We start from the raw sequence: 12,588 nt of genomic DNA, 5'->3' as shown, positions 1-12,588 counted from the left end.
TCTTACATTCTCTAAGAAGGGCTTAGCACACCTTCAGGTAATAATATTAAGATCTTTTCAAACACTTTGGTTGAGGGCATGTCAAGACTTTTTTTTGGACACTCCTGGGACTTCTCTCAGGGTTTGTTTGAGGCCAACATCCAGATCTTTTGGAACAACTCTGAGCTAGGGTTTGTCTTGTCTCAGAGTCCATTTCTAATGTAAGTTTGGATATTTATGATTTTTAGGACCTTTTTGGCCTGGTCATGAGCACACGGAACATTCAGACCTTTTTCATACATCACTGGCAGAATTTGGGAACTATTTCCTGGCCTTTCTAGGACATCTTAACAGCCAAATTGACCTTTCTGGAGTACACTAAGGACATTTTTAGAACTTTATTTTATGGGCCTTTGCTTGGAAATTTGTCACTTTGGAACTTTCTGTGCCTTCCCTGGAAACAGTGGCTATTAGCCAATCTTTTTGATTCTTCAGTGACACCAAAATATACCATTTCTTCCATTATATTTTTGCCCAGAAATTCTTTGTTACTCTGATCCCTGTTGCAGTCTAAATTTTGGTAATTTCTTCACTACCTCAACTTTCTCTTTTGGCCTCTTCCTCAACCATCCCAACCCCTCATCTATCTCTCTTGAGCATCTGCACTGACATCTACTTTCCATGTTACATTCAAGCTTGTGTTCACTTTCAATTCATTCCATGATTCTGTCCATACTTACAGTTTTGACTTCATCTCCAGGCCTCTCCCTGTCTCCTTTAGTTCGCTCCTGACTTTGTGCTTTCTTCCATATGCTGCATATGGTTAAGCCATATTAATGTACACCAAGCCCCCTTTCTTTTCCTCCTCGCCAATATTTCTGAAAATCTACCTGTCGAGTGAAGCATTCAAGCTATGACTAATGACCCTTACCTCACTGTTCTGTAATTTTACTGTGCAGTCTTTGGGGCGTGGACTTGCTACCCAAAGTTCACCTTCTGTACAGAACTCAGACACACTGTGCAAATATGATATGTGCTTCTGGAGGGTGGCAAGTACTGGAGGGTGGTGAGGAAGGTCCCTGTGTGGTGGGATGTAGGGCCAGCTTTGAGACGCTGTAATGAATAGGCCTTAAAGTTTTTTAATTGACTTGTATTTAATAATCTCAATCAAAAATATATGGCACCACTAGCTTCTTGTTACAAAGGACAGTTGCAGATTTAACAAACCCACAATTTTAACAGAAACCTCACTTTGTGCACTCTCTCTAATATAGTAACTGATGAGGAAAAACAAGATATTCCATTTTATATAAGCCTTTATTTACAACTTGTTTAACAACTGTACACTTTTCTGTAGCCTTGGAAGCATTATTGTATTTGACTAGGAAAAACATTATTAAAATGTTTGAATTCTTCTGACCTTTATCTTGTATTTTTGTCTATATACAGATATGTATATTAATGCCACTACCATGACAATCTGGTAGTTACAGGACAAGAATTCATAGGTGAACTGAAAAGGGAAATTAATGGTTTGACACTCTAGAAGCCCATTCTCTGACAGAAACTATATTGTTGGCAATTTCGCAAACAGTTATTTTGATACTTGTCAACACAAATTAGGACAGTCAAACAAGCTGCCACTGAGAAAATAAAACACAGTCTCTTATGCAGCACACATCAAGTTAGTACATTAGAAACATGCTTGGGAACACCCTCTGGGGGAGAGATGCTAGGATAACCTAGTTAAAAGAAAGACAGCACATTTACTTCAGGTTACTAGCTCAATCTGACATTTCTTTACTGCACTGAGTTGACTCAAATAGTTATGTCAAGCTAAAAACGTTTCTGGAAGATACAAATGCCTGGGCTTCAGAACAGCTTGAATTAGTAAACTACTAATCTATACAGCCAGGCTAGGGGTGTGGAGAACAAATCCAATGCACCCAGAGCCACCACTCCAGAAGGCTTGAGGTCCAGCCCCTCAACAGTCAAATGGCATCGCCAGCCCGAAACTACCGACTCTGGAGACATTGGTATCCAGCATGGGTTGGGGAAGACATCACCAGCTGCACTACAGAGTTGGAAAACGCAGCTCAAGTTCCCAACAAGGAGAGAAGGCATGTTTATACAGTACCTCCTAGCAAGGGATCGACAGTTATTAAGGCTGAAATGTCACATACCAAGCCCAAGGGGCTCTTCATTGCGCATTGCTGAAGAATTGCCTGGCCCACCCCGATCAGCTCCTAAGGCCTGAACGTTCCTCTGTGTGGGACAGCTGCGAGACTCTTCTGATGCCACCCACATTCTGAGCTCCCTGGGGTGGTGAAATCTGTAACTGCGCTGCCCCAGCAGGCAGGGGGGTTATTAGCAATAAGCCCCTCGCTCTAGATGGCAGTGATGAGGGCCCTTCCTGGCAGAGTACTGGGATCCCATAAGGCTGAAGACCCCCCGCATGACCCTCAAGAGAGGGAATGTGGAAGGATGAGTCACCCTGCTCTGCCCTCCCGCAGAGAAAAGGAATGAGGAACAGAGTTTCGGATTCCATCCCAGTCCTTATTTTCTCCTCTACCTCCTGCAGAGACCCCAATCCTCATCTCCCTTTGACCCCTGCAGAAGAGTCAGTGATTGCTAGGGCAGAGAGAGGGAAAGTGGCAGTGAGCTCCCAGCATCACTCCTCACATCACCACCTCCAGATTCTCTCCAGGCTGATTAAACCTGGGGTGTATCTGACGGGGAGGGCTGCCTGAGACTTACACATGACAGTTAGGGGCAATGTGAGAGCCCAGGCCCTAGCTAGTTGGACCAGGTGCTGAGGAGGATAGGGGGCCCCCCCAATACTCCTCCAGCCCTGCCCCACCTATCCCTGTGTAGTGATGTGAAAGGAGGGTGCACAGGGCAGGCCTCTATACCAAGAAAGGGATGTGCTGCCCCTACCCAACCTCCCAAGTCCTTTGCAGGCACAAAGACAGGGTTAATTTGCCCCCAAGGCCCTGATGCTTAAGTCTGCTCATGAGTAAAGTTAAGGATACATCTAAGTTTCTGCAGGATTGACATCGAGGTGAGGAAGAGTGGGGTTACTCAAGAATGGGACTTCTAGTCAAACCGAACCATGTCCAGCACTAATGATTTCAGATACTCTTGAGGCTTTTTAGCGAATACTATGGCTTACAAGGTCTCCCCTTTGCCCCAGATGTTAAAACAACAGTAGCTACACAATAGACACATGAACTTAGAATCCTATAAAACAGCATTTCCTCACGTCTTGTATCTTGCCAGTGCTGTCTGAGTACAAAGTGAAAATACAGTAATACAAATGTGTGGATATTTAAGAATTCAAAATTTTAAATAAGTAGCTTTTTAAATTAGTCAATATAGGTAGCACCAAAGCATTCTGAGTTATACTGTCTACATACCGCAAATCTTATCGCAATACTTCATAATACAAAGTAACAGGCATGCTAGTGCAATTGGAAATGAAATAACTATAACGGGGATAAGAAAGACAACTAAAATAGTACAAGTAAAATATAAACAACTCAAATAAGCTGGCAAGGCCATTTTGCATAATACTGTAAGTCAGCAAGTGTAGGCTGCTTTTATACTAGTTCTGTCCATTCAGGTTCCTTTCTAGAATTATTTAACATTTGTACACAGATAGAAAAAAAAATGTTACTGAAAGAAACCGATGACAGCTAAATGTAACAGTTACAAACTACTCTGTAGCTACATATTAAGGAAGTATGCAATGTTTGTAAATAAAATATTCCATTATAGTTTGTCCAGGCTTGGAGCTTAGCAGATATACCTTGCTTATTTTTTAAGGAACATGGGAGGGCCAAACAACCATTCATAATAATTTTTTTACTACAAGAAAACTTTCTTGGCTTCACTTTAAATATTTAAAACCTGATTAAAGCAGAGCCTTTAAAAGGTGCAGGAGCTTTAACATATGAATGATCAGAAAGGTAGATTTATGACCTCATTACGACTAGCTGTTATCTAGCTTAGCAAATGGAACTGTAGCAGAAGGTTGTGTGTTAATAATCAGAATGAAGTAGTCAAAGTGGATAGACAAAGTAAAACGGAGTGCAGAAAGGGAACTGTGTCAATTTACCAAATACCCTCTCAGGAATTCTGAATACTGGCTTTTTCCCTGCGCCCCAGTCTCCTGGGGAGACTTTATTTTGCAGAGGAGGGAAAAGGTGCAAGAGGGAGATGGTAAAGCCACTCCCCAAGATGGCAAGCTTCTTTGCAAGTGGATCTCTCTCTCTGAAATCAGATGCCATGAGTCTTAAGTGGCAGAACTGGTTAGTTTTGGGTTATGCAGTCTGGACAGAAAAGTCATGCACTGAACAGTCCCTGTTTGATAAATAATGCTGCAGGTCATGCAATCACATCACTGCAAATAAAAAAAAAATGAAGAAAGTTAAAAAGAAGCCAACATTTCATTACTGTTAAAAATGAAAACAGAACATGTATTTTCTAAGCAGTTTAGTAAAGCTGTGTCAAGTTTAGTTCAGCGAGGTCGGGGGCTTCAACTGTTATTTTATTAAGGTGACTAAAAGCATTCAAAATATGTGTAATGTGCTAACAGCTGAATGGAGGAACAAAAGCTAGTCTTAGTTTAGAACAGCGCTGTCACCTGGGATGGGGGGACTAGGAGGAGGGGTGTTTGTCCCTAGCCCTCCCCCTAAGCTTTTTGCATTTGGTCAAAAATCCACAGGCCATGGAGCTGGAGATGGCTGTGGCCTGCCCACTTTTAAGCAGTGGTCCTATGCTAGAACAGTACGACTACTGCTGGAGTGCGTCCAGAGCATCACTCCAATTGCATGGTGCCAGCGCTACCAGGCTGCGACTCCACACAGAGAGAGATGACTGGGCCAAATGGTGCTGTGCCTTGGCAGATGGGGTGGGAGTTCAGGGGAGTCTGTCGAGAAAGCGAGTCCTGGCAGCATAGGCTTATGCACAGTGTGGGTGAGAGAGAGGAGATACTCTGCAGCTGAGGAAGACCTGGGGGGGTGAGGTGAAGAGACAAGCAGTGACTGGAACAGGGTCACTGGTGGGGGTGGGGCTGGAATTGCACCCTTCCTCCCCTCCAAAAATATCTGAATTTGGCACCACTGGTTTAGACGTCCTAACAGAGAGTCTTGTACAACTCCTAATAACAGAGCAAGGCCCAGATCCTCAAAGGCATTTAGGCACCTAATTCAAATCAATAAATACCTTTGGGAATCTGTACCCAAGTGGCTCTACCCAACACCTTAGTGCAGAATGAGCCTGGCATGTGTCTGCCGAGGCAAGGAATAGTTATGAAATTGGCCTCCACAACTTTCACTCATTCTTGCTGCCTGTCATCACAGTCAGTAAAAAAAAACATTTCCAGAAGTAAAAAGGTGCCTCTGTCACATCATATGTTTTAACTATTGAAAAAGGCAATGGAGTTATAATTTCCATTCTCATCTGTGAGAAATTCCACATAGAGTTAGAAGATAAAAACACTGATGATTAAGCATTAGTTTTTGATTAGCTGCACCAAAGCAATACTATGTCTGATGCCTAACAAGCACATCCCCGTCACATTCGTTTTACATTAAACAAGCTTTAACCATTTGATGTAAAATAAGTTTTTGATCAAAAGTAAATTTTAGCTATTACTATAGAAATATGCAGAATAGGAGAGAGACTTCTTTCTAGTGCCCGCTCATTCTGATTTTCAATAATTCCAGCACAATGTAAACAGCAAATGCTCTCATCTGATAGAAGACATGCTCTGTGAATTTGTTTTTCCCCCTCTAAGAATTGCTCTGATCAGTAGCTGATTCTAATAATGCTTTTTGTGGCAGGAAAATCTGGATTGAATTTATTAGAGAAAATATTTGTATGACTAAATGTTAAGACATTTCTTTCGAAAATTATAACTACAGCACAAGTCCTGTAGCTGATGATTTAATTCTGCGGAAGCCAAAAGAATACAGTAACTCAAGTTTGCTGCACATAATATAAGTGTACTCTTTCAAATTTCTGTAAATGACCTTACTGTGCACCTCCCTTCTCACCTGTTTCTTCCTAACCAGAATACTTTTTATTTAGGAGAGTTGGAAAGTGAACACAACAGAGAGAACAGACTGTAACAAATCAAGTGAAATAAAATCAAGAATGCATTAAATGAACACATTGAAAGCAGAATCCTGATAAAGTGTGTTTTGAATAACACATCCCTTGGATGAGGAGCATTGTTATCCACTCAAGCACTGCTAAATGAGCATGCGCACTGGGGTGTGGATGATTGGAAATAATAAAATGAACAATTAATTTTAGTAATGCCATAAAAAAGTTAAAATGTCAAAGCTGAGATCAGATTCTGCTTCTTTAAATGGAAAATCCTGTTTTTTACTCTAATCAGAATGAGATAGTGCCAATCTGCTTGTACAACTGGACTAAGTGAAATACAGAAGTACACAGCTAATGCACATTAACAGAATGGAGACAACAATGTACTCTTCAAGGTGTTCATGGGAGTCTGGCCAAGGACGTTACAGAATACGCTATGGTCCTACAGAGGGAGAGATGCCGTTGCCCTTCTGGCTAGAATAGCACATTTTATTACTAGACAAGAATCTGCTAACAACTTCTTCTCGGAAACATTTCAACTTTTCAATCATTTTAACAGCAGCTTGTTTTTGCAGCACCGTTTTAGAAGCCCGGAGAAATCCAAGCTATAAGGGCAGATAATTAGCTGCTGGAAAGTGTCCTTGTTCCAGCAAGGAAGGAGCGATGATGATTTCCAGCAGTTGAGGACGAAGTGGTTACATACCTGTAACTGGAGGTTACATCCAATGGGGGTGGGAAAGTTCTCATCAGGCCTTTCCAGAATTAAGTGGTTAGCGAGTGTGTGAAAATAGAGCTGCCCTTTATAGGGGGATGTAACACACTAACAGCTGCCAAGTGGACTTGCATGGAACTGAGGGACAGGCCTGATGTCTTTAAAGATAGGATATAGTCTAGGATGAGCAGAATACCCATAGTTTTTGGTAGAATGCTGTGTCCAGGATGAGATGCATTTCCAATAGATTGGTAACATTTCTTAGTCGAGTTCTTTCTGCTATAAGAGAGAATGTCTTGCACGGTCGAGGAGCACCCCCATTCTAGGGCTGACGACCATCCAAATACCATGCCCTGAGGTGAACTGTTAGTGCGTTGCAGTGTCTGATCCTGCCATTGCACTGGCCCAGGAGCACAGGGAATATTGGGAGAGGAAATGGGGAGGGGGTGAGCGACAGGAACAGGAGGTTGGGGAACCAAACTGTCCGGGCCAGAAAGGGGCGATCAGGATAACTATTGCCCTGTCCTGTCTGTTCTTGAGTAGCATTCATGGCAGAAGTGGTAGCAGGAGGAAGCCATAGTTGAACTGGTATGACCAGGAAAGGAGTGGTAACTGAGGGTTCCTCTGGAACAATATGCTACACACTTGTTGTTGACCTGGGAAGTGAACAGATTCCTGGTTGGAGTCCCCCATTGCGTGAAAATGTTGTGAAGCACAGTGCAACGAAGTTCCCACTCATGGTCGATTGTGAAGTGTCTGCTGAGGGAGTCTGTGAGCATATTTTGCATCCCCAAAAGGTAGGCTGCAGATAGGGTGATCTGATTCTTGATGCACCAGTTCCAGAGATTGATTCCTTCTGTACACAGGGAGGCAGATCTCGCTTGTTTGCTGATGTAGAAGACCACTGTAGTTTTGTCTACATTATGAGGACATTGTGAAAGTGGATGAAAGGAAAAAGGGACTTGCACACCTTCCGTGCCACCCGTAGTTCCAGGACATTGATGTTCATTCTAGACTTTCGAGATGTCCACATTCCCTGTGTCGTGTGGTTGCCCATATGTAGAGATGCATCCGTAATAACTGTCTTGTCTGGTGGCGAGGGGAGAAAGGGGACCCCTACATATATGTGATGAGGATTTGTCCATCACAGGAGGGAAGACAGCACCTTGATGGGAATGGTCAGCATGAGGTTCAAGGAATGGTGGCTTGGGGATCAAACCGACTGTAGCCATTTCTGAAGGCAATGAAGGCGCAGTCTTGCAAATGGAGTGACGAAGTTGCATGAGGCCACATAGCCAAGAAGGGACTGACTTGTTTTGACCTTTACCCTAGGGCTGCTCCTGACACGAACTATGATATCATTCATGGTCTGGAACCTGTTTGTGGGCAACTATGCCTTTGTAGTGAGAATTCAAGGTTGCCCTGATGAAATTCAAAGATTGCGCAGGGGTAAGAACAGATTTTTCAATATTCACACTGACCCCAGTGAGAAAAGGAGATGGAGGATCATAGAGCTTGACATAAAGGCTTCATGGCAAGATTTGACAGTGAGGCATCAGTCATCAACCTAAGGGAAGACAAGGAGGCCATAATATCTTACGTGAGCTACTACCATGGACAAAACCTTGGTAAAGACTCTGGGGGTCGTGGCTATTCCAAAGGGTAGAACTCTGTATTGGAAATGGTCAGAGCCCACCGAAAATCTGATTAAATCCTCTGTGGGTGGGATGAACTATTTACGGCTAAAATAATGTTATTTTTCAGAATGATGTCAGAGCTGAGGACACTAAAGGTTGCAGTGTCAACTGAGAAGAATTGATGGCATACTCTCCCTTTTGGCTTCTGCGTCCCATTGCAATTTTGTCATCCATCACCCCTACACTATGCCTTTCCCAAGTATTTGCATCCAGTGAGTGTGTGCTTTGAATATATTTTCTCCAGATTTATTAGCCTGCATGTTTCCATGTTGAATCCCATTTCATTATCTTCCTTGTTCCTACTTCTAATGGCTTTTCCTTCCCTATTGGTGTTTCCAACAATTCCCCACATTTGGTTCTCTACAAAAGTATTAATAACACTTTGCATTTATATAGCTCCCTCAATCTAAAGATCTTGAGACACTTGATCACTTTATAAATATTCTGCCTCACTACGTTCTTCACTTCTCATCCCAGATTCTCACTAAAGCTGATAAATGAAAGCAGGCATAGCCCCAATCCCAACAGAACTCCACTGGACAGCCTCTGCCCTCATCCAGAAATAGTGATCCACTTCTCTTTGCTTACTAGCCCCTCAGTTTTAGGCTTAAAAATACAGTGCTCATACACAAGCTAATTAGAATTGTTTAGTTAAGAGTTCATGAAAATCTATAATAAAATGTTTTACTAAAGTCTAGTTAAACTAAATTGAAATTCTGTTGCTTTCTTTGCATCTAATAATATTGTAATTCCATAAATACATTATCTGGTTTCTTTCTGATTATATCTTTTAAACCATGCTTGCTTATTGATCACGGAGCTACTATGATCTCAGCACTTTGTTCTCTTAAAATTTATGCCATTAGGGGCATTCAAATTACACTTGCAGGATAGCAATTGTCAGGCAAGAGCTTGCTTTCTTTTGAAAGATGAGTGCCACGTTTAGTTTACTCATCTTTTCTATTACTAGCTCCCTGTGTAATTATTTCTGTCACAGCAATTCAGATCTTTGGCATTTTTGTTACCATGCCATTTTATAACAGTGACAGTGTAGGACAGGTTTTTCATAATGCTGATAAATTAGCAAGACATGGAAGCATAAAGGCTGAATAATAAGCAGTTTCTGAACTGTGGGCAGTACTGATTCCTCCAGGGAGAGATCACCTGAGTTTTGAAGTAGCTGCAGTCTACACGTGCGTTTTTAATGGTGGCCCTAAAACTGGCACCACAAAAGCAAAGATCACTGTCATGAGGATCCACAGCTGCAAGTAAAGGCTGAAATTTCCACTTTTTTGAAGATGAAAATAGCTATTTCTCCCTAACTGTAAGCTTCAGCTTCTGTTCAAAAATTGTTCCCAGGCCTAACTACAAAACATGCCAGCACTTAGCAGTAAATAAGGCTGCAACCAAATACGAACAATTTCCTGGTTGCCCCGGCTCTTCCCCTATAAGTAATACTTTCATTTTGTCTGGACAGTGCTTCAATCAGCTGTCTCAAACCCACTTTGAAATCTGAGGCAACAGAACAGCACTGAGAGAGAATTTCTGTGATCTCATGAGATGGGAGTTTACTTTAAATTGTGGTATCATATACACAATGAACAGCAGCAGAGACAATCTCTAATTCTCCATTAGCACCTACCAATGCTCAGAACCACTTTAGAGCAGCCTCATTATCTCAGCTAGTCGCTCCAAATGGGGAGTGAAAACCTGGCCCCACTGAGATCAGTGGCAAAATGTCCCTACATTTCAAAAGGGTCAGCCTCTCTCCTAGACTGTAGAGCATTTGTCATCAGCTGTTTTTCATATCAAACAATTAGATTGCCTTGAATCCACTGTTAGGTGTTAATTTGATGTCCCATAGGATCGTGCAGTTTGGGAAACAATGCATACTGCTTTTAGCAGAGTTTTTGAGGGCTTTCTAGTCTACTGTTATTTGTTAGATGTCACCATCTGTTCAAATCAATGACTGGATAATTTTTAAAATGACTCATGTCTCAATCTCCAATGAATAAATTGGAATCTGGAATAAATTTGAAATAAATTGCCTAGGGAGGTTGTGGGATCTCCATCTCTGGAGATATTTAAGAGTAGGTTAGATAAATGTCTATCAAGGATGGTCTAGACAGTATTTGGTCCTGCCATGAGGGCAGGGGACTGGACTCGATGACCTCTGAGGTCCCTTCCAGTCCTAGAGTCTATGAGTCTATGAAAACATTAAAGTCATGAATGGAAACACAAGAGAAGCATTCATATTCTTCAGGTATAGTGCTGGTTGCAGAGTGAATCTCCAGAGATCTATCATGTCAAATGGGAAAAATCTGAGGTTGGCATGGCTGAAAAAGACAATCTTACTCTCATGGGAAAAAAACCCTTTTCTAGAGTTTCTTCTTTAGCCAGCTGTAACTCAAAACAAACTTAAATCAGTGCCAGCAGCCCAGGTGTTCAGTATTCTACTTCATACGGTGCACAAATTTCAGTGAAAATCTTACAAAGAAAAACACAGTGCTCCTTGGAGTTTTATACTTTGGAACAGATGCTTGTATCTTCCTTCTTTTTTCATCTGAGGAAAAAAATCCTCTTATTTTCACCTAGTATTGGCTGCAGAGTCATTAACAAGCTTCGATTGCCTTCCTGAGTTCCATACAGGGAAGAAATGTCAACTGCTCATGCTTGAGGAGCTCCATTGCCAAGGACCCACAACACCCAACTAGGATCTGAAATAAAATTGCTGAAAAGCCTTCCAATTCCCTGAAAATGGCAGCCACTGGCCTATATATTCCAACACTTGTTGCTTGTTTTAGAGGCTTAGTTTCGTTAGTAGACATGAGGTCGAGGTGTTTCTGGCTCAGTCAGGATTTGCCTCTTGAGATGTGATGGGCTCACATATCCAGGCACACCAGATTGTGCCAAACTGTATCTATTTTTAATGAGAAAAGGCAGGTAGGCAGAAGAAGTGATTTTATTCCCAACAGTGAAGTGGGCAAGTCTTAACTAGGATCAACTTGGCTCAAGCCATCATTAATCTAATTCCTCAGTCTCGTGACCATTAGATTCACCTTTTCAGTTTAAAGAGAAAAATCACATGCAAGCTTCAGTGCAATAATTTTAAGGAAGGGTTGTTGAAAGTCATTTTGCTATCAAGTGCAAGTGAGCTCATTTTAGATCTTGCCGAGAAGAGGCTTCACCAAGAGTAGTCTAGTTCTCTGAAACACTGTAGATCAGGGCTCTCAACCTTTTTCTCTGTGATGCTCCCCATGGCCCACTTGTGTCACAGTAACTGTATTTCTGCATATAAAAGACAGGTTTGGAATTAGGGGGTGAGCAGGGCAATTGCCTGGGGCCCCATGCCACAGGGTTTCCCACGAAACTACATTGCTCAGGCTTCAGCCCTGGGTGGCAGCGCTCAGGGCCCTGGTCTTAGGTGAGCAGGACTTTCTACCCTAGGCCCCAGTGAGTCTAATGCTGGCCCTGCTTGGTGGCTCAAGGGGCCCTGGATCCCTGGTTGAGAACCACTGCTGTAGATGACACCATAGGTATGTCACTGCCTAAGTCCTCATATATAATAATTTTGGGGATACTTAATTATTTTAATGAAAGACTTATTGTAAAACATAAAAGGCAAAATTCAATTCAATTTACACCCATGCAAACCTATTTGCAGTCAGATTTAAGTATTTGGACCTATGAGTGCAAAGAAGATTTTCCTCCCAATCCTCTCCAAGAGTAAAAGTAAAGAGAAAATGCTCAATCAAAGGCATCAGATCCAGGTGCTGTTTTAAGTGTGTTTCATAGAAAGTGAAAAATTGGAAAGACACATTCAGAGTATTCTTCCTCAGTCACTGTCTAAAGGGAGTGGTGAGAAAGTATAATCTAACTACTACATCTATGCCAAAGCATCAAAGCCATTAAAAAAGAACCATTACAAATCAAGCAGGAAGCTGCCAAGTGTACAACCTGATGTAGACTAATATTGGAAATGCGGAAATCATTTGAATGCATCTCAGGCCAGCTCTACACTACGCGCGAAAATTGATTTTAGATACGCAATTTCAGCTACGAGAATAGCGTAGCTGAAATCGAATA

The 12,588-nt window shown here is 42.0% G+C and overlaps 1 protein-coding gene across 4 annotated transcripts in view; it reads right to left on the bottom strand.

Annotated features, from left to right (window-relative positions):
* Nucleotides 1–349: 349 nt before the first annotated feature.
* The window catches only part of HOOK3 (hook microtubule tethering protein 3), a 138,777-nt gene continuing 126,538 nt past the window's right edge, over nucleotides 350–12,588 (bottom strand). The window contains exon 22 of one of the 4 annotated variants that reach the window (XM_075067422.1): nucleotides 350–869. In XM_075067422.1, coding sequence (XP_074923523.1) covers nucleotides 813–869 — 57 coding nt within the window. In that variant the 3' untranslated portion in view covers nucleotides 350–812. Of the gene's footprint in view, nucleotides 870–1,277; nucleotides 11,423–12,588 lie in introns of those variants that run through there. The other 3 variants (XM_075067421.1, XM_075067419.1, XM_075067420.1) reach the window with 3 other exon arrangements.

Source organism: Chelonoidis abingdonii, chromosome 6 (assembly GCF_003597395.2).
Source record: "Chelonoidis abingdonii isolate Lonesome George chromosome 6, CheloAbing_2.0, whole genome shotgun sequence".
Lineage (NCBI taxonomy): Eukaryota > Metazoa > Chordata > Testudines > Testudinidae > Chelonoidis > Chelonoidis abingdonii.
This window is presented reverse-complemented; position numbering and strand designations above follow the sequence as displayed.